The sequence below is a fragment of the Lindgomyces ingoldianus genome, assembly GCF_010093535.1.
Source record: "Lindgomyces ingoldianus strain ATCC 200398 unplaced genomic scaffold BDR25scaffold_2, whole genome shotgun sequence".
NCBI lineage: Eukaryota > Fungi > Ascomycota > Dothideomycetes > Pleosporales > Lindgomycetaceae > Lindgomyces > Lindgomyces ingoldianus.
This window is the reverse complement of record NW_022985163.1, coordinates 684,883-711,136: the sequence shown is the minus strand read 5'-3', so window position 1 is coordinate 711,136 and position 26,254 is coordinate 684,883. Positions and strand designations below refer to the sequence as shown.

General features: G+C 49.6%; 10 protein-coding genes across 10 annotated transcripts; 4 read left to right on the top strand and 6 right to left on the bottom strand.

The window, feature by feature from the left end:
* Positions 1-169: 169 nt before the first annotated feature.
* BDR25DRAFT_276573 (uncharacterized protein) lies at positions 170-934 on the bottom strand (the record flags this gene model as incomplete). Its single annotated transcript, XM_033687557.1, has 3 exons — positions 890-934; positions 588-812; positions 170-513 (listed from the first exon to the last, which is right to left on the bottom strand). The coding sequence occupies exons 2-3, from the start codon at positions 733-735 to the stop codon at positions 170-172; spliced, it is 492 nt and encodes a 163-aa protein (XP_033553801.1). The 5' UTR covers positions 736-812; positions 890-934.
* Positions 935-3,533: 2,599 nt separating this feature from the next.
* BDR25DRAFT_370795 (uncharacterized protein) lies at positions 3,534-4,781 on the bottom strand. Its single transcript, XM_033697166.1, has 4 exons — positions 4,703-4,781; positions 4,391-4,650; positions 4,095-4,337; positions 3,534-4,025 (listed from the first exon to the last, which is right to left on the bottom strand). The coding sequence occupies exons 2-4, from the start codon at positions 4,534-4,536 to the stop codon at positions 3,749-3,751; spliced, it is 666 nt and encodes a 221-aa protein (XP_033553800.1). The 5' UTR covers positions 4,537-4,650; positions 4,703-4,781; the 3' UTR covers positions 3,534-3,748.
* Positions 4,782-5,420: 639 nt separating this feature from the next.
* Positions 5,421-5,748, top strand: BDR25DRAFT_348867 (uncharacterized protein; the record flags this gene model as incomplete). The annotated part of the gene is made up of 2 exons (XM_033694482.1): positions 5,421-5,522; positions 5,578-5,748. The coding sequence occupies 2 exons, from the start codon at positions 5,421-5,423 to the stop codon at positions 5,746-5,748; spliced, it is 273 nt and encodes a 90-aa protein (XP_033553799.1).
* A 323-nt stretch (positions 5,749-6,071) lies between these two features.
* BDR25DRAFT_208023 (uncharacterized protein) lies at positions 6,072-6,521 on the bottom strand (the record flags this gene model as incomplete). The annotated part of the gene is made up of 1 exon (XM_033684551.1): positions 6,072-6,521. A coding segment is annotated over one exon (450 nt), but the record flags the coding sequence as incomplete, so codon positions are not given.
* A 1,843-nt stretch (positions 6,522-8,364) lies between these two features.
* On the bottom strand, positions 8,365-11,397 carry BDR25DRAFT_42526 (uncharacterized protein). Its single transcript, XM_033698552.1, has 2 exons — positions 10,387-11,397; positions 8,365-10,228 (listed from the first exon to the last, which is right to left on the bottom strand). Exons 1-2 carry the CDS (start codon positions 11,233-11,235, stop codon positions 8,534-8,536), a joined length of 2,544 nt encoding a protein of 847 aa, XP_033553797.1. The 5' UTR covers positions 11,236-11,397; the 3' UTR covers positions 8,365-8,533.
* A 1,181-nt stretch (positions 11,398-12,578) lies between these two features.
* BDR25DRAFT_339044 (pre-mRNA-processing protein 45) lies at positions 12,579-14,794 on the top strand. Its single transcript, XM_033693343.1, has 2 exons — positions 12,579-14,180; positions 14,247-14,794. Exons 1-2 carry the CDS (start codon positions 12,654-12,656, stop codon positions 14,448-14,450), a joined length of 1,731 nt encoding a protein of 576 aa, XP_033553796.1. The 5' UTR covers positions 12,579-12,653; the 3' UTR covers positions 14,451-14,794.
* On the bottom strand, positions 14,769-16,282 carry BDR25DRAFT_339043 (uncharacterized protein). Its single transcript, XM_033693342.1, has 2 exons — positions 15,693-16,282; positions 14,769-15,619 (listed from the first exon to the last, which is right to left on the bottom strand). The coding sequence occupies exons 1-2, from the start codon at positions 16,139-16,141 to the stop codon at positions 15,046-15,048; spliced, it is 1,023 nt and encodes a 340-aa protein (XP_033553795.1). The 5' UTR covers positions 16,142-16,282; the 3' UTR covers positions 14,769-15,045.
* Positions 16,283-16,408: 126 nt separating this feature from the next.
* Positions 16,409-17,258, top strand: BDR25DRAFT_300065 (ankyrin). Its single transcript, XM_033689291.1, has one exon. The coding sequence runs from the start codon at positions 16,517-16,519 to the stop codon at positions 17,006-17,008; it is 492 nt and encodes a 163-aa protein (XP_033553794.1). The 5' UTR covers positions 16,409-16,516; the 3' UTR covers positions 17,009-17,258.
* Positions 17,069-19,008, bottom strand: BDR25DRAFT_300064 (uncharacterized protein). Its single transcript, XM_033689290.1, has 4 exons — positions 18,962-19,008; positions 18,811-18,903; positions 18,364-18,437; positions 17,069-18,312 (listed from the first exon to the last, which is right to left on the bottom strand). Exons 2-4 carry the CDS (start codon positions 18,889-18,891, stop codon positions 17,352-17,354), a joined length of 1,116 nt encoding a protein of 371 aa, XP_033553793.1. The 5' UTR covers positions 18,892-18,903; positions 18,962-19,008; the 3' UTR covers positions 17,069-17,351.
* Positions 19,009-21,966: 2,958 nt separating this feature from the next.
* BDR25DRAFT_208789 (uncharacterized protein) lies at positions 21,967-25,083 on the top strand (the record flags this gene model as incomplete). Its single annotated transcript, XM_033684586.1, has 1 exon — positions 21,967-25,083. One exon carries the CDS (start codon positions 21,967-21,969, stop codon positions 25,081-25,083), a length of 3,117 nt encoding a protein of 1,038 aa, XP_033553792.1.
* Positions 25,084-26,254: the final 1,171 nt, after the last annotated feature.

Below are 26,254 nucleotides of genomic sequence, written 5' to 3'. Positions count from 1 at the left end.
ACCAAATACTGAGTACTCAAATAATAGCACCAACCGACCACCCTAAAACAGACCTAAAAACTGATCCAATATAAGCTGCAGGATATATCCAAGCCCTTCCGACGATTACCATACCATACCCAAATCTAACTCCCTTCCCAACTTCGCTCCCACGTTCCATGCCCACCCCTCACTTCTTCGGCTCTTCACCCTTCTTCCCCCACAGGCCCCCGACGAACCCTCCCGCCGACTTCACCCCTCCCGTAACCCCCTGAGCAACACCGCCACCGGTACTCTTCACCCCATCCGCAGCACTCTGTCCATATCCTCCAAGCGGCCCTTGACTCTCAATCGGTCTACCCTGCTCGTCCTTCCCACCCCTCTCAGCACGGTTTATGCCTTCCTTAGAGGCGAGATCACCGATGGGTTGCGCAAGTCCTCCTTTGCCAACTTGGCCACTGACGAGGTTGTTCACGCCGTCTTGGAGACTGTCGACTTGCTCAATCCCGGTAATTTTGGTTTTGTCGAGTTGTTCTGGGGCGTGTTAGCAGCCAAACTAGCCAGAGCAGAAGGGATAGAAGAAGAGAGGGTGGTGGGGAGAAGCGTACGTTTCGTAGCATACGAGGTTTTGTTGTCCTTGGTGAACCACCTAAGATACTGGTCCTCGACCCACGGCACCCACGACTCGTATTGCTTGTTGTAGTACTCGCCCACTGCTTGCTTGTACGTCTTTTGGTTCTTATTTGGTTCGGCCATATTGCACAAATGGGTATCTAATCTCCCAAGTCGAGATAGATAGATGAGAGTCTTCAAAAAGATGGATAGATGGGTATCTGTGATACAAGTCAGATCAATGGCTAACACCTAACCTCTACCACAAAAGAAGTACAACGAAGACAGATAGACATACTAAAGAACTTCGGTCGATAAATCAAATGGGATCAGTTAACTTTCCCAAACACTAGATCTAGCTTAGATTAAATAGAGCAGTGATGATCTCATCCACAACAACATTGTGGCTGGTGACGATGTGTTGCAGGGAACCCACACTCGCATACGTCATAGGGCTTCAGCCAAGGGATTGTCCCGCGTGCAACATTTTGGCAATTATGACAATATCACCACTCAAAGGTCTTAGACAACGTTTTGAGCTAGGATACACCAAGAAAGCACAGAAGATATGTGCATGCGTTCTGGGATTTCATTCAGGTTTTTACGGTGTGCCGGAGGGACTTGGCTAGGTATACTGTGTTTTAGCGTGTAATGCACGGCCTCGCGTAATGCACGGTTCTGCGCGAAGCTGTCAAAACTTCAACCACCTCTCTCTCAACCAATATGGGCAGTATTAAGGCCGCTTTAGAGTCGCTAAAATTACTAAAACCTAAAGAATTACTAAATTATGCTGTAGTAGCTAGGCAGTATAGCGTTAATTAATCTACGCTCTTAAGGCGTCACTAACGTGTTACCTGCCTGTGTGCAAAGAAACTTAAAAATTAGCAACTACTTAGCCTAGTGTAGAAGAAAGAGCTAGTAGAGTATATTAATAAGCTTTACATAAAAGGTCTATCTTCTTTAAAATAGATAATTTAAAATTTTATAATAAAAATAAGTAGTAAGTAAGCTAGTAAAAGCTAAGTTAATTAATTTATTAAAAGGCACTTTATTAACTTATTATCTTAATAGACATCTAGCATAGACGCTGTGTATAACAAAGCTAACTTAGCATTTAAGTACTTACTATATTTTAAGCTTATACACAAAAAAATTAAGTAATATAGCATAAAACTACAGCATACTTATAATATAAATAAAAAGGGCTTTCTAATTAGAGTACTGTTAAAAATAAAGTAAATCTTCTCTAGATAGTAGTATAAGCAAGGTATTAAGTAGCAGCTTATACAGAATAGTAATTATAAGTAGATTATAATAATAGCTTACATCTGCACTAATAGTAGCTCTTTTACGCCTACGCTAATCTACTAAGCTGTTTTTAACTATATATAAGACTTTTAGCTATAAGATTTTAACTTTTTTAAGTATTAAACTTTCTTTACTTTATTACTTATAAGTTAGATAAATAATAAACTAGGCCTAGTATAGCTTAAACATGTGTTTAATTACAAGACTAAAGTAAAGGCGTAATAAGTGTACTAACTTTTATTTCTAGATAGCTATAGATTGCATGTTTTAATAAAGTTTATTAAGTACTACAACAACAATAAAATCCTTCTAGCTGTATACCTACTACATGTAACCTATACACTACAGCCTCTTAATGTCTGCATGTTTAAACTTTTTTTATTAGCCTACTTAGCTAAGCTAGCTAGCTTTATAAATAGATGCTAAGAACTATTATTAATTAAAAAAAAAAACTTTTATAGCATGTTTAATAAAGCCTAAAAAACATTTTTTAAGCATAAAACTATTCTTAGTGCTTTTAAAGTAACTAGTTTATTACTATTTAAGCTATAAGTAGTTTTAAATTAATTTTGCTATAAGTAAAAAAAGCAACTATTCTTTAGTAAAAGCACTAGCTTAGCGCTTAGTGTAAAGAATTAAAAAAGAGTTAAAGGCCTTTTAGACAAGGTTATTAGTAATTTTTATAAAAAAAAATATATAAGAGCTTAAGAAGACTGTTTAGTTATTCTTAGTATATTACATTTTTCTCTAGCGTAAGCTTAAGCAGGTTAAAAATGCGCTAATTAATAAGAAGAAGCGCTGCTAGCGTAGTAAGCCTTTTCTACTAAAAGCACCTTTAAAATATTATAGTAGTGTAACCTTCTAGTCCCTAAATAAAGTCTAAAAAGCATATAATTATTAGGCATAAAAAGATGCTAAAAAAGAAGCTCTACAGCTTTAAAAATAAAAAAAGGTAAAGTGTAAAAAAGTAAAAAAAGCTAAAAAAGCGCACATAGTTAAAAAAAAAAAGTATAAAGTAGTAATAGCAAAGAAAGCTTACCTGTAGGAGCTTAAAATAAAAGTAGCTTAATAAAAGAAGGTAGAGCTTACCTAGCAGGTTAATTAACAGCTTAAAAATAACCTCTAGTAGGTAATAAAAGGCAAGCAGAAAGCTCCTACGCCTATTGCTAGTACACTAGAGGATTTTAATAATAATGCAGCATTAAATAAAAAAAGAGAGCTAGCATTAGGCAGAACTTAACATAGCAGGTAAATTAACCTCCTTATAAGGTATTATATATAAATTATTGCTAAGAATAGAATCTATAGCATTTAATTAGTATTATAATAAAAAATTTATATAATTTATAATTTGTGTAAGTCTCTAGAGCTTTAAAAGTAAAAGGCGCGGATTGCTAAAATCGTGCATTACGCGAGGCCGTGCATTACGCGCTAAAACATGGTAGGGTCGGTTGCCTGTTGAAGCCAGGATGGATTTGACTCTTGAAAGTATTCGGCCCGAGCCGGAGTGCGCTTGGTATTGATGACTGCCTTGCAATACCTACCTGCCTTCCTTTTAACTTACGACGAGGAATCCTTATGCTTTTCGCTAACACTATAATCTCCATGATAAGCTCCAAATTTTATATCCCCAAATCAGCACCTATCCACCAAGGCAGTGAATTCATCATCAAGAAAACTCACCTACCCCCCAAAACATCTCCCGAAAATCCACCAATAAACCACCATCAGCACGAAAAATATGCTCAAGACTGTAGACACATAATTCATCGTCGACGTCGATGTCAGGAGCCCCAGCGGACAGCATGAAAGCACAGACGTAATAGTTACGAAAATAACCACAATCCAACTACAGTGCTCCCCATCGGCCCAGTTTAAAGGGTGTAGAAAGGGTTTGGTTGGGCGAGGATGTCGCGGCCTCGTATGGTGATGGAGACAGTGTACGAGACGTTGAGGGGTAGGCGGGGAAGGCTACGCTGGGTCCTATGCACGAAATTAATTGCCACCCTGAAACTGGAGGGTAAGTGGACGAACCGAGATAGAGTAGGCCAAAGCAGAGGTTGAAGAAGAAGCACAGCATGATTGCTGCGAAGGGAACATCATGACCTTTTCTAAAGCATCTGAAACTAGAATATGCCAATTATCACTGGAAAGTTCTGTTTAAGATGGTTCTGGGGATTTGCGAGTGAACTTACAAACTGGGAAACACTATCCTCTTGTCTCTCGCTATAGCATACAACCTTCGACTTACACTTGTAATACATCCTATTGTTCCATCAAGAAAGCACATTCCCAGCAGTACCGCCAACACCACAGTAGCCCCGCGGTTATTCGTTGCTTGAAATATTATCTCCGTAATCCGCATATGGGTTGAGATATTCAGCATAGTCTCCAGATCCGTCAAGGAAAACAGCATTACGAGTATGAATGCTGTGCCCCTAGGAAGCGCATTAGTCCTCGAGGTCAGGCATATCAGGGGAAAGAGACTCACATCACACCTCCTGCACAGATCGTAAACATGATAACCCTTGAAGCCTCTTCAGATAGTCGAAGCATCTCCTTAGTCATATGCATCACGATATTATATCTAATAAGGGAGTGTCGATTGTAGCAGTCTGGGGATCCAAACGACTCCATCGGACCATCCCGTCTCGTTCGCGAAGTTAGTGAAGACGTGGTTAGCGGAGTTTTTATCAGCGGTTGCGAGAATGGTGATACTTATTACTATGACGGCACTGACGTACCAGAACACTTCATACAATTAGCTGGGTTCTTTAATGGATGAGGAAGGAAAGAGACGCACAGGCACCGTCGTTCCATTGACCAAGTATCTGACTGCTAAAGAGATTGGCCAGTGTCCCGAAGGTTAGGATTGCAACAAAATATTAGATACGTTTTCTAAGGCTGGATCCCGTAGGATTCGCTCCATCCATAACGCTGGCTATGGAGAAGATCTGAGATTTAACTGTGAGGAAAATACCTGCGTAAAACCCCTCTGTAGTGTCAGCCACCCAGCAATGCTAGTCTAGCCTACCCAGAAGCTGACCAATTTCTTCTACTTCGGGATCGCAAAAGCTATACTAACTATTTTTAGTCTCCACAAACGAGGCTTAAAATGGCTGGTAGATACCCTCAAGGGCGTAGAGGTCGACATGTGCTGTGGCCTCTTTCATCTTAGGATTGGGTTTTATAGAGAGGACCGGACTGCTGGGAGCATCTTCAACCGTAAGCGTTTCTTCGAAATCTCGCGATTCTGCAACGTTCTACTACAATTCTTGGTAATTGAAGGTGTGCTTTCGAAGGGGGCCGCCGGATAGAGACATTCTAGGTTGACTTCCTTGAACTGGGCGATATTACTTGGCACTGACATGGTAATCGCAGCCTCCTCCAGTACTACGAATACAGCCAACGTGTCCAGATCTATGTAGAGCTGGCTCGCCAAATTCGAGGTGCCTGACCCAGAGAAGCAGCCATGGCTGTACCACGAGACAGGAGAGGTTAGTTACTGCGCTAGCTAGTTCATGGCTATAGAGGGACAAACATTTGTTCTCGTCGCAAGCCAGATCATCACGGAACTAAACTTGGAGAAAAACAATCTGCTTGGTAATCATGTTACAAAAACGGTGCGTATTCCCATGTAATTACTTCGCAAGGTTTTCTAACGGAGTGGATCGACAGCCCAGAGTTGGGTTATCTCTGATATTTAGCCCTGCTTGCAAGCCTTTGTGCGAGCCTGTTGGCCGTGAAGAGGAAGCTATCTTGAATGCAGATGTAGACCTTAGCGACATCGATTATCCGAAAGCGGTATGCGGGGCCTCATTGAGTATTCATATCCGAACTATGTTATAACGCCCTTCGCAGTTTATCAACATAGTGGGTCTTTACGCCAGGCCAGATCTACTGAGTTCACTGGTCAATCCAGTCACAGCGAAGCATGTAACTTCTATGAAGTAGGGGTCCGTTCTACTGGGTGTAAACCTATTCAACCCCCTGGGGGAGCAATGCCAACGGGTGTTAGGGCAAGGTGAGCTCCCACAGTGGGTAGTCAAATAAATGACGACACGAAAGACTCGGTATCAATCAAAGCCCGCCAATCAACCGGATGCGGCGAGATCTTGCTATTTCCGGACGGATTGTACAAGACCTTTTATAATATTTCTAATCTAGTGTTTCTAATCCACGGTATTCAAAATGGCCAGTGCCTGACGTCGTTCGACATCTGTGCAGACATTGCTCGCCAGCAAGAACATCGGCCACGGACTGGTGAAAACTTCCATTCGATCTACCAGTCCTAATCCATCACTGACCAGCCCACGGGCTTTGCTGTCTGACCTAAGTTGATCTGGAACCACCTGGTGAAGATAAAGAAGCGAAGCGGTTCGATACAATTCGGAAGTCAACGTGATACGTGCATGTTCGGTAGTGCCTGTCAGCTGGTCTGCATTAATACGAACTTCTTGGTTTAATCTTTGAAGACGCGGTCGAACGAGATTCGCAAATTTGTGCACTTCTTGATTGAGGTTCTGCAGGTAACATGCTAGGGGCTCCCATGTATCTCTAATTTGATAAATGCAGGAAATGAGGTACAAAAGCTTAGTAGAACACTCAATCAGCCCGACAATCTGAAGTGAAATTAGTAACTTAACGTTGTGAAAGTATGCATATCTTTTTAGATTACAAACCTTCCTACCCTCATCGTCACCTTCTGGAAGAATAAGAATGGGCTTCAGCTGTCCTGGGCTCGGAAGAATCAGAGATCTTGCAGCGGAGGAATAGCTATAAGCGCTGAAAGTATCATGATGGCCAACCAAGGAGCAAGGAACTTGAGGCACGATAAATATGGCTTGTGCTCGGCTAAGCACTCTGTGATCTATTATTTTCGCATCTTGTAGGTGAACATCCTAGGTCGAATTAGAGGGATCAAATACCTTCAACGGCATGTTAGTGAATCGCGAGAAAACAGTGAAGAACAGCGTTAGTTGATAGACTCACACAATAGATAGACTCACACAATAGACGCACAGCATCATAGTGGCTGCGAGGTAGGCAAGTTTTGAAGCTGTCCCGCTCCAAAAAGACTCAAAGAGGGACTTGATAGGTACAACTTTGCGTTGAAGAGCCTCCTCTGGCTTTCCCATATGGAAGGAAGATCGGGCTAGCGTGGCCTGCAAGAGGCTTCCAGAAGATGAGTCAGAAGATGACAAGGCCATGGGTATTAAGCTCAGCCGAAACCCATTGGTATTGTCGTTAATCGCCGTGATCATGCGACCCAATACTGACCCATCTGTGGATGCTAGAGGCTCCTAACTGTAAGGGGCAGTTGCATGTGTGGGGTGCATACAGAATGACAACAGCATGCCATCCCCATCCTGGATCCTGGTTATCGATGAGACAGGAGCCGGGATTGCAAGGCTGTTGAAATTAATATGATCGTCGTTGATCATGTCTAGAACATTGACCTTTTCCCCTCTAACATCATTGAACGCTATATTCAGAAAGGAGAAACGGCCATTGTTTCGCACATAGTTCGAAGCATATTAGTTGGCGCCGCTTCGTACTTCTTCTGCTTTCTTCTACCATCGTCCTTGTCCGACCAGGAAAGTTTCAGAGAGTAGCATTGACAGCACCGATTGGATCTTCTGCAGTTTGCGCAAGTCGGAAGGGCTCGGTCACTGCCTACCTTGCGTCCTATATCTCTGTGAGCTATGGCGTTGCATATCTTGGCATTTCGACACACCTTTGCAAGTCTAGCAATTATGTTTTGCTTGCTTCATCTTCATCATTAAAGCTGATACTTAATACTACAGACAGACCATCTTTCGATATGATACTGAGAGGTGACATAGCGATGAGAAGAAGATTGATGACTGAGCAGAGAAGCAACCCAGAGATATATGCCATTAGCTCGACCTTCGTCACTGTCTTGGTAAAAGATTGGATAACCGAGGAATGCATTCGTTAATAATCGCACCGAAGGTGCTTTCCTATTGCTAGCCGCAGAATTGTTTCCTGGAGAGGAACATCCACGCGATAGCAGCTTGACAAGTAAGCAAGAGGTGCTGAAAGTGTCATCAGAGCAACCCTATTAGACAACATTAAATTCGCGACGACATAATTACCCTTAAAGACTACGGTAAAAGGATATTAAGCCTCCGCAGCCAAAGGGAGACGCGGAGTCTTGCATTTGTATTGATGGCATACACTAGAGTAAAACATATCCCGAGGAACCTCCCAAAAAGGCCACGTCCAAATTCGTGGCAGCTGATGCTAACGCTATCACGCCGATACTCATGCTAGGTAGGCTCATAACCTGCGAATGCTTTGTTCTAAAAACCATGAAATCGCATGGTTTCAACAATCCCCAATATGCGTAACCTTGCAAGACCTTGTACCAGAAAAGGTTGATAGATACAAAAGACGACCTATCAGCTGCGCTTGAAAATGTCGTTGAAGTTGCAAATGTAGAAGCGGCCCTCGATGGGCGCGTGTAATTGGCTCAGGCAGTTCAAGGGCTACCAAGCCATTCGAGTGTTCTTCTTTGAGTCGAGATAATCGTTGCTGTGTTTCAGAAGGAGGTTGGGTATATCATTACAATCGTCCCTAAACGGGGTATAACTTTTATCTTCCCCACAGCTCACTCTCCAGCACCGTTACTCCGAAGACGCCTGTTCAGGCTTCCAGTCCGACCAAGACCCGAGGCTGGCATTGACGACCTCTTCGAGTTGTACGGCAGGGTCCTGCTCCTAACGTCAGTTGATATCTGCTTCTCATAAGCAGGAGAACTCTGTCTGTCCAAGTACCGTCGGTTGTTGTCGCGAAAAAGGAGATGATTATTCTCGTTCGTTATGCCTGTCACAGTTGGTCGGCGAAGCGACGACGTCTGTTGAATCGAGGGTGACGGTTGCAGCTCTGGCATCGGTTCTCGAGAAGTGTACTCCCTAGTGAATCGGTTCGCGGGCTTATTTGCTGGACGGAGGTCCCGGAAATCAGTCATTGCCCGAGATGGTGCTCGGAGAGTGGGGTCTTCATCTTCATCATCAACAGTACGGCGGGTTCGATGTAAACTGGTACCCGCACGTGCTAACCGGGATGGAATATGCGACTGTGATGGAGTCGGTGGCTCTTGACTGGAATCCCGCGGGCTGCCATTGAGTCCAAGCAAGCTGCTCCTCCGAGCTTCGATTCGGCTAAGCGCCCTGCTAGGACTAGAACGAGGCAACACGTTGCTTTCTGGTTCAATACTCGAATGTATCTGCGGAGACTCGCCGTTGATTTGGACGCTCGGGCGCCGTGAGTTTGCTGCCGTTGCAGATCTGATAGCCGGGCTCGCAATACCAGGTTTCATCTCGCACAGCGCAATGCAAAGCTCCGTTAGGCTGCGACAAATACTGTCAGCCTTGCGGCGAACCTGTCGATCTGGTACCGAGGCGCCGTTTATGATCGAGCTTGCAGAATAGAGGGTACCTTGCGGGCCTGCGCTGCCGGTTAACTCTGCCAATTCCAAAGCCTCGGATGCTGTTGCTTCAAGTGCACGATAGACTGAAGGCGAAAGGTGTTGCTTGGCCTTGGCAAGGGCATCTTTCAGGATCGGGTGAACTTTGGTTGGTCCATTAGCTCCAACCGTGGACTCAGATGGCGAACCACTAGTTTTTCGATAATGCTTTGGAGATGATGACACAGTGGTTACAGAGGTGTTAGCAGTTCTCGGTCGCTCCCCAGAGGCATTTGACACCACAGCGGCAGAGGTCGAGGGTATCTTGCCTCCCATTTCGATTTTTCGAATCCTGGACTTTAGGTCATCCAATTCATCCCACACCGACGCGGGAGGACCGGTCGAATCAAGAGACTCTGTGTCATTAGCACGGGAGTACGCTTGATTGGTGGCTTCGGGTGTGTCGATATGAACTGTCTCTTCATTGTCACGCGAGGAGGAGTAGTATAGGTTCGAAGGTCGATACGCCTGGGTCCGGCTCGGTGGAGTTTGAATGGCATCGGGATATGACGGGCGCCTCTTTCCGTAATGGGACAGAAATTGATGTGAAGCAGGCTCCTGGTCCTTCGACCTAGAAAATGATGCCTGAGGCGAGAGATTGAGGTGGCGGGTTCGCGGGGTGTCCAGCACGTTAGCGGGGGAGAGAGGTGATTGCTCTCGCTGCCCTCTGGCGCCGAGAGTAGGAGAGGGCAGGTGCGATGTCCGCCGGTATTGCGTTGCAGACTTGGAGTCGACCGAAGATAATCTGTGGGCATTCGGTGTTATTGAGTGGGATTGAGCTGGCGAGGAGAGAGACCCCGGAAACGACTGTCGATTGCTTGCGCGTGCTATGCGGGACTTGGGTGGGTTAGCTGGACTGATGCTCTTGGCGACAACGAAACGCAGATAGAAAAGGGAATTTGACACCTGTCTCCGATGTCCGGATGCGCTCTAGAGAGTGGGGCAGCAGCTGAATACATGCTCCAGTGAAGTAAAATAAAAAACAATGAACTCACCCTTCGTCTGTCGATCTGCGAGCTCGCGCTCTCTTTTGGGGGACTGTCCTCTGCAATATTCAAGAAAAGGTCCTCGCCGTGCTCCCCATCCGTGCCCGAGCTAGGAGGCTGAAAGTGCGTCCCGTGTAAGTCTTCAGACTGGCTGCGCAGGCCGGAGTCGTACTCGGACGAGTCTTCCACCGAGCTTGCCATGTTCCGATCGCGTCGTGACGTCCTCGAGGAATTTTCGCGCGACAGATTTGGTGTTTGTGTTTGTATTTGTGGAGATTCAGCTGAGTCTCCGGGTGCGTCCTTGCGTCCTCTGTTCCCTCCCGAGTTGTATGAAGTGCCACCTGGTGAGACTAAGCCGAACTGCAGGAGCTGCTGCTGTGCAAATGCGAAGTCGGGGGGCGGTTTCTGCGATCGGCGCACGATGTCTGCAGAGCCGCGAGTGATGAGGGCGATGGGCGGGCCACGCGAGGTGTCTATGCCATGGCCGGAGAAGGACGCGGGCGGTCGTCTGGATGCTGGCGAGCGGGGTTCCTTGCCAGGCGCGGTGGGCTGTGGGGAAAAGTAAGAGTTCGAGGTCGCGGACGACGTTGAAACTTGGCTCGGTGTCAGGTTGCTGGGTGTGGAGGGGTTCGTCGCTCGCCGACGGCGTGGAGACGCAGACGCGGCGGTGCTGCTGCTGGTCGAGGGAAGTCGCAATAAGCTGGGGGCCGCCGGCGCGGTGTTTGTGCGCTGGTGCTTCGCGGGAGATGTGGTCTGTGATGCGTGCTTGGAATGGTGTTGTGGTTGCTGTTGTTGTTGTTGTTGTTGTTGTTGTTGCTGTTGTCGTCCACCGGACGGCTTGCGATTGTGGGTTGGCATAATGGAGGTATTGTACCTGGACCCGCGGGAGCGCACTTGCAAGGACCGACCCAGCTTTGTCAGGCAACTCTGAGTAAAGTAATAATGAGCAGCATGGCTGTCGCAGTGTTCGCCGTTTCACGAACTGAGACCCTTTGCCGGCCCGCTCCAGCAGGAATCGTAAGGTCCGTAGTGGTCCGCTCGCGATGCCAGGAGCGCGGATAAGAGGCTATTCCACAAACCGTCGACGGGCTAGTGCCGGCGGAACAACTGCACGAGCATCACATCACAATCCCGTATTAAAAGCAGGGCATTGCCGCGTTATTGTCGTTGCCAGAAGGGGCAATCTGGTGACGTGCAGCTGGCTTGCAAGGTTGCCTTAAACCCAATGTTCGCTGTGTCTCGAGTCTGGGGTTGACGTACTCGAACGCCTGCGCCTGTCCAGACAAACTTTTGTTCCTACCGAACCCATGCGCCTAGAAAGGCATCGTTCCGAGTTATGATTTTGTGGGTGAGTTATGGTCCGAGAAAAGCATATTTAAGCCAACAGTCCTTCCTTGACGTCAACTTCCGTCTGACTTTGGGATTCGTGGCCATTTGTACACCCCAATTGGCTGTCCAGGGCCACGATTCAGTGCTCTGTTTGGTCTTACGAGATGGCGGACGATTTGATTGAGATTCGCTCCCTAATCCCCTTCCAGGTAATCCTGTCTGTACCTAACATGAAACTACCTTAGCTCTCACGAATTGACTTTCGGTTCTGCGGTTTCTCAGTGCTCAATCTTCTTTGGCGATTCAGCTTCGAAAGGCTCTCGACGCGAGCCATTGCGGTGACGAGTCTCTGGTTTTTCCGTCCGAATCTAGAAAGGGACCAATGAAACGCATGCAGGGTGATCACAAGCCCAGCCTGCATCGACGAGGCCCCAGGACTCGAGTCACTTGACTGCAGTTGCATTTGTTTGCTGCAATAAATAGCCGGCCAGTGACTGAAACCCTTAGCAGAGAACAGTGTAGCTGGGAGCAATACTCCGTAGATTGATGAGGATTGATGAGGATCTCGGGAGTGAAAGTGTCCGGCGCAAGTTCACCATGCAATTTCACAGTGGAGCCCCTTGTGGGCGGAGATCATCGCAGCAACATGGCAGCCACGCGGGAGACTAATTAGAGCACGGTGACAATTTCCAAGCGGCAGCTCGACCGTTACTGGCCGTGTTTCAGTGTGCCAAATTCGGATGACTGAAAGTCACGTGATGCGCGGGTGTTGCCAAGCGACTTCGGGAGACGGTTGAATGTATCGCCGAAGGCATCGGCTTGGCCTAAAGTTTCGACTCCAACCTCATTATATCACTTTCACATCTACCCCTACAGAAACTCGTTCCATGGGCTGCTCACTCCGATTCTTATCTTTCGGATACGGATAACCACACTGACTGCCTACTATGCCAACTATGTCCGTCACCTCCCTCTCCGCAGCCCTCCCAAGGCCGAAATACACAGGTGAAGAAGAAGAGCTCAAGGGCGGCGAGCGCACACTCACCCCCGACACCCGACTCGCAACTAGGCAGAAGGGTCCACCACCATACGGCCAACGACAACGATGGCGCCCTCGGTCCGCGGAAGATTACGGAGATGGCGGTGCGTTCCCAGAAGTCCATGTTGCGCAGTACCCGCTTGACATGGGGCGGAAGGGAACATCTGGCACGTCGAACGCGTTGGCGATGAAGGTGGATGGCGAGGGGAAGACGAAGTGGGATGAGATTGCAAAGAGGGGCCACGGCGATTCGAGGATTGTGCAGGCGAGCTTCAAGGATCTGATCCCGCTACGGCAACAAGCGAATGCTGGGGAATTGGACTTAGAGCGTCCAAGCCAGGAGTTGGTGGAGGCGACGAAGGAGAGGACGGCAGCAGCACTGCAAGCACTTGTTGCGGGACAGACTGCTGCTCAACGGCCGAAGATGGTCAAGGGTCGATCGAAAGAGGAGCCTACCTTCGTTCGATACACGCCCACGGCTCAGATGGGAGAGGCGCAGGGCAAGACACGAATTCTCAAAATCCAACACCGACAACTTGATCCCATGGAACCACCAAAATTCAAGCACAAGCGCATTCCACGAGGACCACCGTCTCCTCCGCCTCCTGTCCTACACTCTCCGCCGCGTAAACTGACCGCGGAAGACCAAGAAATGTGGAAAATTCCACCCCCCATCTCAAACTGGAAGAACCCGAAAGGCTACACTGTGCCCCTCGATAAGCGTCTCGCCGCTGACGGCCGTGGCCTCCAAGATAATACCATCAGCGATAAATTCGCCCAATTCTCCGAGGCCCTCTTCGTCGCGGACCGCCACGCCCGCGAAGAAGTCAAACAGCGCGCTCTAATGCAGCAAAAGCTCGCTGAAAAAGAGAAACTGCAACGCGAAGAACATCTCCGCGCTCTTGCCCAAAAAGCCCGCGACGAGCGCGCAAACGCCGGCCGTCGAAGATCCTCCACTCGGCGCTCTAGTGCCAGTTCCTCCGGCTCTGATACATCCGGCTCCGATGAAGAAGACTCTGCTCGAAAGCGCGAAGAAGTCCGACGCGAACGCCGACAAGAACACCAACGCGAACTGCGCCAATCGCGGATGGGCACCGAACGCCGCATCCAAATGATGGCACGTGAACAGAACCGCGATATCTCTGAAAAAGTCGCGCTGGGTCTCGCAAAGCCTACACAGTCCGGCGAATCCATGTACGATTCCCGACTGTTTAATCAAACGTCTGGATTCGATGCTGGATTCAATGAGGACCAGCATTACGATAAGCCGCTGTTCGCAGCCCAGGACGCCATTTCGAGCATTTATCGTCCGAGCGTGCAACAGGATGAGGGTGGTGAAGACGATGGAGAGACGTATGAAAAGATTACGAAGAGTAGTAAGTTTGAGGTTCTTGGGAAGGCGAAGGAGGGGTTTAAAGGCGCGGAGTTGGCGGAGGTAAGATCTCGCCATCCATGTCCATATGCATGGGCTAGAAATGATGTGGAAACTAATATAGTACAGGCGAGAGAGGGCCCGGTCCAGTTCGAAAAGGATACAGATGATCCGTTTAATATCGATGAGTTGATCCGAGAAGCGACTGGTGGGAAGGGTGGAGCCGGAGCTGGAGCTGTGGCTGCAGCTGCAGCGAGGAGTAAGCGGTATGGGATCCAGGAGCCGGAAGGAAGGGCTTCGAAAAGGGCGAGGGTTGAGGAGGACGATGATTAAGGAGAGAGAGATATCGCTGGAGAGCTTGATGCTTACCTGAGCAAGGAGTTCGCCCTACAAAACACTAATCAGCACTATATTTCAGACGTTCGAAAAATTCACCGATGCCAGTCCTAACACTTCCTCCCTTCTAAGAATCGGAATACTTATCAATGAGATCGGAGTTTCAGCGAAGGGATTAAAATGCGATGAAAAGGGGTTGAAGATCGAGCAGGCATGGCTTTGCGTGGCGCCCATCCAGACAAAGCACATCATATATGGGAATCAAAATTGGGTGGATTAGTGTGCAAGACTGCTACATGCAATGGAGGATGTTTTATACATGCTTAGAATTAGTTAGACATGCCCCTCTTTCGTCTCTATTTAAAGACGGCCATCTATACGGACCCGTATTCCAAGCGGAAAAAGTCAGAGTTCTCATTCCGACTCTGGAAAAGACATGATGCCAATTGCATGCCCAGATAACCGCCTCCCAAAAAACTCCACGCTATGGATGCATACATCCTAGCTCGAGAAATCAATCCACGTAGCTATCCACCAAGAGACGCCTCAACCAAAGAAATCATCACCTCGTCTCCAATGTAGCCACTCCTTCTCATCTAAACAGTTTCCTACCCCCCAACCTCGCCCTGGCCCTCTCTACGCCCTCCAAACTCATGCCCGCCACGCCCGCTCCCCCACCATCCCTATCCCTTTTGTACCTCCTCAACGCCTCCCTCAAATGTGCAGGAGTCAGCGGCCCCTTATCCCTCATCTGCAGCCGCTCACTCAACCCCGTATCATTCGCAACCTCCTTCCAAAAACTCTCCTCCTTCCCCACACTCCCCTGCCAGACGCCCGCGGCCTGGAAATCCTGCAGACTCGGTTTCGCGTCCGGCTTATATCCCTTCGGAGCATTCAGCGCATTCTGCAAGACGGGGAGTGGGATATTGGGGTTTGGGAGGTGGGTGCGGGAGGCGGCCCATTCATCGCGGACAGTGAGTGCGCGGTCGATGAGCTCGCCGATGAAGGATTTAGTGTAGGAACCCACGGTGATGATGACGGGTTGCGGGACGGATTGAGAGAGGGTTTGGTTAGTGATTTTGCGGACGATTTCTTTTTTAAGTTTGATGCGGCGGTAGATGGCATAACGGTTGGATTGGTTTTCTGACATGGCTTCCATGAGGATACTGTGATTCATTAGCAGGGGGCCTTGTAATCACGAGGGTGTTTGGTGGAGATGTTGGTGGGGGGAGTATGTACCGCTCATTCTCCTTTTCCTGCTTCCTCGCCGCCTCAGTCCCTATTCCACCTTCAAGTACAGCATCCATGCCCTCGCCCTCCTCGTCATCATCATCGTCCTCACCCTCATCCCCCCTATCCCCTACTTCTCCCATCGCACCGGTCATGCTCCTGCCTTCGCTCCCACCTTTCCCGCCTCTCATACTCCCAGTAGCACTCCCTCCATCGCCACCTCTCCCTCTGCCTTTCTTGCGTCCCCCTCCTCCGCCATTAACGACTGAAGTTGTAGCAACACTGTCGACTGATGGCGAGCGCGAGAAGCGGAGTGGTGAGCCGCCAAGCTCGGTCTCGGGTGCGAAGGAGTTTCGGAGGTTGGAGGGCTTGCGCTTTTTGTTTGCAGAGCCGACACTAGAGACTGAGGGCCGTTTTCGGGGGATGTTGAGCGTGGGGACGTGTGGTGGAGAGGCCATGATCTGGGGATGGAGATCTAGCCGAAGGACGACGCGCGCCGTGGTATATTGTGGCGCGACTTTGGGGTCTGATATTGTGTTAGAAGATGGGAGAGATGCCTAGGTCATGGCGAGAGAGGAAATCGCAAGGGTGGTTCGTAGTGAAGTAGACTAGGTCAAGTTCATTGTTCGTAATAGTGGCACACCAAAACGCCGCATGGTCCGTGCTACCTTCGCACCCTTGCATTATGTCATCACCAATTTACCATCATCCATCCATAATTCCGACTAATCACCTCGATCTCGATTCATGCTTCTCTCCTATAACACATTCCTCTCCTTGTAGGCCAATGTAGGACCATCCACCCTAAAGCCTAACTATTCCAAACTGCGAAAATGAGTGTCCCACCCCAAACCAACGGAGCAAACCCCTCCACCACAAACACACTACCGCCACAACCGCCCCAATCTCCATCCGACCTCCCACCTGCCGCTCTCGATCTGGCGGCGAAACTATTCGACCTGGCCCGTAACGGCTCCACAGATACCCTCCAAGCCTATCTCTCCGCCGGCGTACCACGCAACCTCACAAATGCTTCCGGCGACACACTACTCATGTTAGCTGCCTACCACGGGCATGCCTCTACCACAAAAGCGCTTCTGGAAGCCGGTTCCGACCCCAATGTTTTGAACGGGCGAGGACAGAGTCCCATTGCCGGAGCTGTGTTTAAAGGCTGGGATGATGTAGTGAGGGTGTTGTATGAGGGGGGTGCGGATATAAGTTTAGGTCAGCCAAATGCAGTAGATTGTGCAGGGATGTTTAAGAGGGAGGCGATGTTGAAGTTGTTTGGGGTTGAGCTTGGGAGAGGGGGCGGAGGTGAAAGTTAATGTTGCATGAAGATCTGGGGTAATGTGTGGCGTTTGATTTTTGATCTAAATTATGCCGAATTGTATGATAGGCTGACGAGCTGGAGAGTTAAATGGGACCATGGAATACGGACATATGCATGGAGAATTCGGGGAAAGACTTTATGCGATTGGAGCGACCTTGCAGTTCATGGTAACTAAGCCATTCACTGTATTCATAGCCTCACAACGGCTCGGAACTTATTTGCATGGTATAATGAGAATTTCTCTCGCTGAACATTCAAGCCGCGGCAGCTATTCGGAAAGCCACCATCGCTTTAGAAGTCCTAGAACTGTGAAGAAGATGGAAACCAGACCAGGCCCCTTAGTTCTCATGTAGGAGCTCCTCGAACGCCTCACCTGACACCTGCGGCTTCCCAACCTTGATCTTCTGCTGACCCAACTTGTTCTTCGAGAATGCAGCCGCATACGGGTTGAGACGGAGCTGCACCTGGTAGTTCTTGAGCGGGTTCTTCTTTTGAGTGAAAGCACGCTTCGTCACCGCACCGCCGCGAACCGGTCGGAGGATGCTTTGGACTTCAGACGAGTTAATGAGTTTGCTGAGGTCGGGCTGCTTCATGATGGCTGATGGGAGGAGGAAGTCCTTCTTCAGTGCGGATGGTTCAGTTGTTGAGCCATAGATCTTATCGAGCGCGGCGAATGCGGATGAAGTCCAAACGATGAATCGGCCGAGGTGACCTCCAGGAGCAAGCTGAAGGAGATTGAGGGAGTAGACAGAGGATGTCTCGACGCCTGATATGTTGCGGAAAGCAAGAACAAGCTCCTTTCCATCCTCATCAGGGTTGTAAACAACCAGAGGGCCGCGGCGCTGCGTGTGGCGGCGACCGCGCAGCTTACCCTTTCCAGCGCGCATCTTCTTGGAGTTCTTGACCTTCTCGATGTCGGCAGCAGCTCCGACAGCTTTCAGGAGGGCGATGGCAGCAGAGGTCTTAGCAATAGCACCGTCGGCGAAGGCAGTCGAAGACACAACTAGGGGCACTTCCGGAACAGTAGAGACGTTGTGACCACGCGCCATCAAGAGGGCAGCGCTGGAGGAAGCGGCGAGGGCGGAGGCGGTAGCGAAACGCTTCTGGCTGAGGTTGATCTTCTGATGCCACTTTCGCCAGACCTTGGTTGGTGCGAACATGCGACCGGACCGGCACTGGTTACCAAAAGCAGCTTGACCAGCACGATGAGTTCCTCCTCCAGAGACACGCGGGATACGGGCAACAGCACGGCCTGTTCCCCAAGACTCGGCAGAAGTCTGGTGACCTGCCTTCTCGGAGCTGGACATATAGTTAGAAGTGCCAAGTTGGAGTGTGCCGGGCGAAACTTACACGGCATAGGGCTGTCGGCGGTTCTTGTTCATACCGGTGTGGACGGCATGGACGATATCAGGACGAATGGGGCTCTGAATTTGGAATTAGTGCTTAGACTTTCTGGAATGCAGAGAATGTTCAAGGATAGCACAGTCCGATGAAGCGAGTGATGAAGAAAAGTGGAATGCAAACAGAATTTGATGGGCAGAATCAGAAGTAAATAAACAACAAAACTCCCGTGAGAAGAGCCAAAGTGTAGGCAAAATATTGAGAGTGAAAGCAATCAGACAGGCGCAGATATTGCCATCCTCAAATCGCAAATCGTAACGTTGTCAGAGCTGTTGGGGAGGTTGGTAGAATGTCTCCATCCCCAAATCTATCCATGACCGTCATTTGCCCACCAAATGAGATCGCACAGAGAAATTGGAAAAGCCTTCGAAGGCAGTTTGCGAGGGGAATGCGTACCTTGAACACGCTGGGGATAGGGAGGGTGTTCTTCGAGGCTCCTCCCTCTGGGCTAATCACTGTGACTGTTGGGCGACTCATTTTGACTCGAGTCTGAGAGATATAAAGTCAGTATCTATATGTAGTTGGGGGAAGTATTGTAATTACTTACTGCTGTGGTTGTGATTTGTAGAACGCAAATCGTGAGGTTGAAGTTCCTCTAGCCGGCAAATTCGATATCGCGGTGGGCTCGCCAAGAGTTTTGCCTCGCTTAACTAGAGGTGAGTACATAAGCACGCATGAACGCTAGCTTGTTTGAGAGCGTTTGAGGACGCAGGCACCATTAAATGAACGGTAGCGGTGTGGACTCTTGGTTATGCCTCTATTGAAACATGGCCCTTCGAGTGCGAAGTATTAAGTAGAAGTTGTGCTAATTAAAATCAGGTCCTTCAGGAGGTTAATAAATTTCAGGTATCGAAGTGTGGGTTTCAACCCTTGGTTTTGAGTGTTGGCATATTTCCCTGAGGTATATGGCTCAGGTTTTGAGTTATTGAGTACTCGGTGCACTATTGTAAATCCCATACTTCGCTAGGAAGATATTCTGAAGGCGAAGTATCGTCTCGGAGAGCAACATGTGACCTCTACCTGCGACCGCGAGACTGGAAGTGTCATGTAAATCATTCTTCCCATAAGATCGCAGTCTAACATCACTCCTCGACCTCCTTCCAAATCTCGCCATAGGTCTGCTGACCTCTGCTCATACTCATTCCAAAGGCTGACCAGTCTCAACCTCCAAGCCACACCGTCTGAAGCCGGTTCCATCAGCCTGGCGATGAGCATGAAACCTCCTCTAGACCGACTGTATGTCACCATCCCGGTTGCCTAGTGCTGAACGCTTTCACCCAGCGCATTGTTGTTGACGTAGAGTTGATAGTTGACACTTTCCGTATTCGGAAGGTATCAGGTTTGTTTCGACACTTGGACTAAACGACCGGGGAACTTAACTCTCCCAAAGTACTAGAGCGCTACCTTGGCAAACAAAGAGGACAAGTAGAGATTTGGAACGCATGCAACGCATGTGAAGATTTTAAAGGATGGTTGACAAACCATGATCGAGAAACTGTCACTCGATCTGACACTGCTCCTAGTTACGTGACTTGAAACTCTGATGTTCAAGACAACGAAATGCGTTACTGTCGCATCTCCTCGCCAACCAGTGGCCTGGGCGGTCGTCTAGGCAGCCTCATGTTTCAAGTTCGTCTTTGTTCTCTACCTGCCGTGACATATCGAACGGGAGTCAGACACCTAAGACTCCGACGCACCGGAGAAGCAAGTGTACAGCAGGAGACAGGAGACAGGCAGGCGACGTGTATCGTGCTGTGTAGAGCAGTTTCGGCGAAATCGGAGTTCTGACGCAAGGCTGAGCGACCACAGTGCTAGCGCTCGTCGGACGGTGTTTCTCAAATTCTGGTGGCCTCGAGAGCGGGCGGACGATCCGGATGCTGTGGAGGTTTGAGCTAGACTAGGGCTTCGGTGTATAAGGCTGCCGCTTGGCGCTCGTTGATTAGGAGAATAATTCGCGTCGTGTTGCCGCCGAGAGGCATAGGTGGCGCTAAAAATAGCCGCGGACGCGGTCGCCACTTTGTCTGGCACTTTGGGGGGGGGGAGGGGCCAGCTGCGACCAGCGACCAGCGACGACATGGACAGCGCGACCCAGAACGGCCCGCCGAGGGCATTCGGCGTTGTGAATAAAATAATCCATCGAGTCCTCGGGCTGGACCTCTCGTCGCCGTGGTACGTTAACTTCAGGCGGGCGGCGCACTGTGTTTAGTGAATTGCGCTGCAGGACCACTGCCGGCCCCTTGTCGCCCTCCACGGTTCGCTCGCTGCTTAAAATAGCCCAGCCACTCACGCCCGCGCTCCCATTGGCCTTGTCCCAGGTAGCCGCCGCCAGAAGGCCTTCGCTCTGGCGTCGACCACTGACCCTCAATGCCTCTCGTGCCCTCTGCACTTCAACCTCGACCCAAAGCGCCGCCGCTCGACTCCTCACCACCCTCCCCCCGACCACGGCGGTAAAAACGCCTGCGACAGACCGGCTCTCTCCCGCAGTCGGTCATCACCTGCCTGTGCCGTCAATCCCAGGTGTCGCGACCCGGTCTCTTCTTACCCCGTCCCTACCTTCGAGCGCCCACACCATCCTTCGACTCTCTCGCCTTTAAAAAAAATTACAACACCTGCATATTCGTCCCTTCTCGGCTTTTCTTCCTCTGCGCTGCCATCCAGGAACAGGCGCATCGCCTGGCCAGTCGCTCTCTCTGGCGCTTAGTCGAGATCTGGTATCTCGTTTCAAGTAACCAACAGGTAGTTTGACAGCCGCTGCTGTTGACAAGTCGGTGCGTCGCCAGTCCTCTTCCTGTGCCTCAGTCTCCCACACTCCTTCCACCTCTCTACCCGCCTGCGCTCTGCACTGTTTCGACATGCCTCTGTGAAAACATTGGGGCATACTGCTGTCGACTCACCACTCTTCGTCCACAATTAACCTGCCCATCTTTGCCCGTCCCTCCTCGACCTCTCAAAGCCGCGCCGCAGCAAGCAGTTTGCACCACTCGTCCCCTCTGTCCCTCCTCTCTAACCCTCCCGTCGAACCCACCCCACCTCGCTGACATGGCGACCGCAACAATCGTCCAAAAGGCTGACAGTCCCACTCTCAAGAGGGCTTTTGCTCCCGATTTAGTACCTAATTCTTCTTTTTCTGCCAAAAAGTTTGAACATAGTTTCACGCAACGGCCTTCTCGCCCACCCTCCCCACGGCAGCCGTCGTTTTGGACTGGTAACCCAGGCAATCGCTCCCCCAGGTCGGGACCAACACAACGACCCACCCGACCTCGCAGACCCAGCATGCCCGTACAGGCCAGCTCGAGAACATTTGTGCCTATGCCGTCCTTCATGTCGGTCTTCGGAGAGGAAGTAAACAACACTGGGGTAAAGGATTTCTCGGAGCAAACTAGCACTGGCCCTCATGGCCACGCCGTAGCACGGCCTGCTTCTAGCGGGAACATTATTAGTGGATCGAGTCCGTCGAACGTACCCTTTTCCACCTTCCACGTACACCGCGACAGTACATCGACATTAGCATCTGAGTCGTCCGATTCCTCACCTACCACAACTATTTCGACCATGGACTCATCCTCTGTAACAGACCCCTCCCCGGGACCTTCACCAGAATCGCCCATTGCCAAGGTTGCTTCGTCCTCATTTGTACCCGATTTCCGGTCTCGAAGAACGGACAACGCCGTGGCGGAACCTTCGCAAAATGCCTTCTTCGAACTGCAAAGGCCCATGACGCCTGCAAAAAAGCCGAGGAATCTGAAGAACCTCGGAATCAATACGGCAAGCTCATTGGGCAACCTCCGTTCGAACCCATCTGCACCTCTACCCGTTCTCGCCAAAAAAGAAAAGAACACTTCCGCCCCAACATCTCCCTCATTCATTAAGCCGCCAACCCCACCGAAGCGACGGCCTAGCAATTTGAGCTTAACAATCCAAACTCCTGGCAGCGATAGTAAGCCCATGCGGCTCGTTATCCCTTCCACTCCTGCCCTCAATCGTCCAGCGTTGCGCCATTTCCAGTCTTCGCCTTCGCTTCCGTTATGTTCTCCCAGTGTAGCTCCAGGTGGCGGGATGCAACTCCCCATTCTTCGCCCCATCAAAACCAATCCCCACGGTTTTGCCGAAGTGCCCATAGAGATGGAGGAGGAGGACCAGGAACCAAATTTCGACATTCCCCAGTCTCGCGAAGAGAAACCCGCCGCTTATCCGAATGGGCCAATATGTATATACGAATCCGGTGTATATTTATATTTCGAGCCCACAGCAGAGCAGGCAGCGACTTACGATGTGATCATAAATGTTGCCAGCGAGGTCAAGAATCCTTTCACAGCCTCAGCCGAGGAATTACAGAAGGACTTGGATGCAAGGCGCGTTGATGGACCTCCTCCAGAGACTGTGGATTTTGCTGCAATACCCGAACGGACCAAGGCATCGTCAGTCGATACACAGAGCAGCTCTCCTACTACACCGAAGGCTACTCCTATCTTGGAGACTACCAAGCCAACCATGAAAACCGTGAACGGAACAACTCTGCAGATTCCGGAGTATATTCATATGCCTTGGGAACACAACACTGACATTGTGCCGGACCTCTTTAAGCTAGTAAAGCTTATTGATGACAGAGTACAGCAAGGAAAGCGTGTCCTTGTCCATTGCCAGTGCGGTGTTAGTCGCTCGGCGAGTTTGATTGTCGCCTATGGGTTGTACAAGAATCCAGGTATTAGCGTTCAAGAAGCGTACGATTCTGTAAAGAAACGGAGCAAATGGATAGGACCAAACATGAATCTCATCATGCAGCTCCAAGAGTTTAGGAATGGCCTCCTTCGAGCAAATGGAGACAGGGCGTTCCACAACCAAGTTTATGGCCTGAACCTCCCGAGGAGGTCCGCTGGCCTGCCAACTACGGTCTCTTCGGGGGCGAACAGGCACTCTCCCTTCGACATGGAAGTATCCGCTGGCTCAAGAACACCACGTACAGCACCCCTACCACCAGACACCGACTTGAACATGCAACGGGCAAGTACCGGAAATATGATATCGATATCGCCTGGCCCATTGTCTGCACCATCTGGTGTCTTCTTCTCTCCTGGATACCGCCGCTCGTGGGCCTCTAGTCAGACACATTTTGATTTATCGCCAAAGTCCTCGCCCACCACCTCTGCTACACCTTATGTGGACCCAAAAGGCCAGGTTGTACCCGTTCTTTCAATCACCAATAATGATCAATCACCTGGCATAATGGATGCAAACATGAACGAGCAGTCTATTCACCAAGAGCCACACGTAAATCTCCAACCCCTCCCAGTTCCCAATTTCTCACGTCAATTACCGTTCAGGGAGCAGATGCAACATGAGGGATTTGGTGCAGCCACATCGCCCAAGTCGGAGGACTTTCATACGGCACCGTTGAGACTGGATGATTTCGATACTCTAAGGTCTCCAATGGCCTCGAATTTCAATATTCACCCGCTTGTTCCTAACAATCACGCAAACGTATCCCCATTGCTGTCTCCAAGGAAAACGGAATTCAACACTGGCCCATGGACACAGGTCAACCCCCTAAACTCTCACACGCTTCCAAGATCACCAGAATCTCATGATGAGAATATGCCAATGTCTCCAAGATCCACCGAGTTCCATATGACTGGTCTGCACCAAGGCGAGATCGATGAATCATACAGCCTTCTATCTCCTCGCGCTACAGGCTTCGATTCTGAGCGACCGCAACCATTGGGGTCAAGCAATCAGTCATCACAGCACTTTAATCTTACTTCGCCTGCAGCGACCGGGTTCCCAAAGGATATATTCACTCCTTCGAACGATACACTGGATGTCGAAATGACTTCGCCAAGGGCTACTGAGTTCCACATGACACCGCTAAAACCAAGATTGGCAGATGTTGATCCATTTGGGTTGACTTCGCCTAGGCAATTCGGATTCCCTAGAAATCCTTTTGAGAACGCAGACCTGACACTGCCACCGCAAGTCGAATCTGAAACCCGACGCCCTTCGTTTCAAGCGATACTTCCGCCATCCCATCTACCACAACCCGAAGCATTCAATGGATTTGCTTCATTAAACAGCACTGCAGCGCAAATGCAGCCAACTATTTTCGCGCCAACTCCACTTGCAAATCTCGAGAATTCGAAGATCTCAAGTTCTGGCCGAATTGACAGCTTGAGTACTTCACCGGAATCTCAATCTGCTCGTCTACTAGAGCCTCACACACCCGGATTTAAACCCACCGAGGAGAATGTCCCTTTTGCTCCTTCGACTTCCCAGCAAGCGCTCCTTTCCACACCTTCGAAACAGACCGCCATCCGAACTCGCTTCTCGTCACCGAACATGCGCGAGCAGAGAAGACTCCACAAGTTGCAGACTGAGATGGAGGCTCTACTGCCACCACGGTCGCCGCACCTGCCACAGGCGGCTGATGACCTCGATGCGTTGATGTCACCACGTGCAGAAGAATTCACGAGGAATCCATTCCACATGGATCTAAAGGCAACCACTGATGACACAAGCCCAGCATCGTCCAACGAGACGATCAAGGATGGCCAGGGCGGTTCTGAATGGAAGGAGACACTTCAATGGACGCCGCCAAGGGTGATCGATGAAGACCCTCGAAGTCCAGTACAAACAGGGAGCAGCCCCATCGTCAGAAATATCTGGGATGTCTTATGATTGGTTTCGACCACACTTTACTTTCTAGCTTCCTCTCCCACAGGAGAGGCTCACTGGGAGAACCAACGCCAGCATATGTCTCGTCTACCCACCGAGATGCCTCGAAGGACGACGTATTGAAACGATCGTGTCCAATCCCTGCGCAAAGCGAACTGTCCCGCTCGTATTGTCGAGATAGCTACCATGGCACAACCCTAATCTCCCAAAGGCGCGCGAAGGATTTGATCCTTCAACCGCTCGGTCCGTCGTTGACCAGGGAGATGGTTGGCAGCGGTGCCACCAACACATAGCACACGCTGCCTTGAACTGAGACCACTTCCAAGAAAGCGGACCAACATTACGAACTCTTATCTTTCTCTCCCAATATATTCCTAGTTGCGAGGAACCCACCATACAACCCTCACTTCTCTTTTCAGTTTACTTCTCTTATCCCTTATATCAACGCTCACTTGATCTCCTTGCTCTTCCCTCTTTCCTCTTTGTCATCGATGCTCCCACTTGTGGAGGTTAATGTCTGTTGATGTCCTCTACTTGGATTGAAACGTAGAAGAGTTGGTTTAAGTAATGTCCTAGTCAGTAGTCTCTAGTACCCGATCCGACTCCTTTTACCTCATCAACCCCACAAACTACACTCTCTCCCGTGTATCTCTCCTACCACTTATTCTTAAGAATCTTTGATCTTTCTTTTCAATTGGATGGAATTGGATGGAATTGGATACATGAATATCTTGGTTCACATACGCGTTATAGGCGACATAGAAGACACAATGCACCTTGCGCGGGTCGTTCTTCTACTCGAAAGTACATAGGGGTGGAGGGTGAAGGGAGGCTTTGTGCGGCTGCTTGTGGTCTCGGATTCCCTTTGTTAAGTTTATGTGTTGGGTTCGTTTCATAGATCCGACCCTTCTCGGATGCGCTAAGCGATAAGGCCCTTTGAGCGGGCCGCGGAGTTTTGAAGGGAACAATTGGAATATGCCCCTTGGGGTGGCATATGGTGATTCAAAAATTCTTGGTCCTTTTGGATAGCTAAGATGAAGTGTGTAAATGAATGAAAGGACATATTTTCTTTGTCTCAAGTACATGACTGATCTGACTTCATAGTGTTGTGATTCTGCCTGGTGATGGGTCTCATTACAAATTGCGACCCAGTGTTGGATCCTCACTCTCTGCT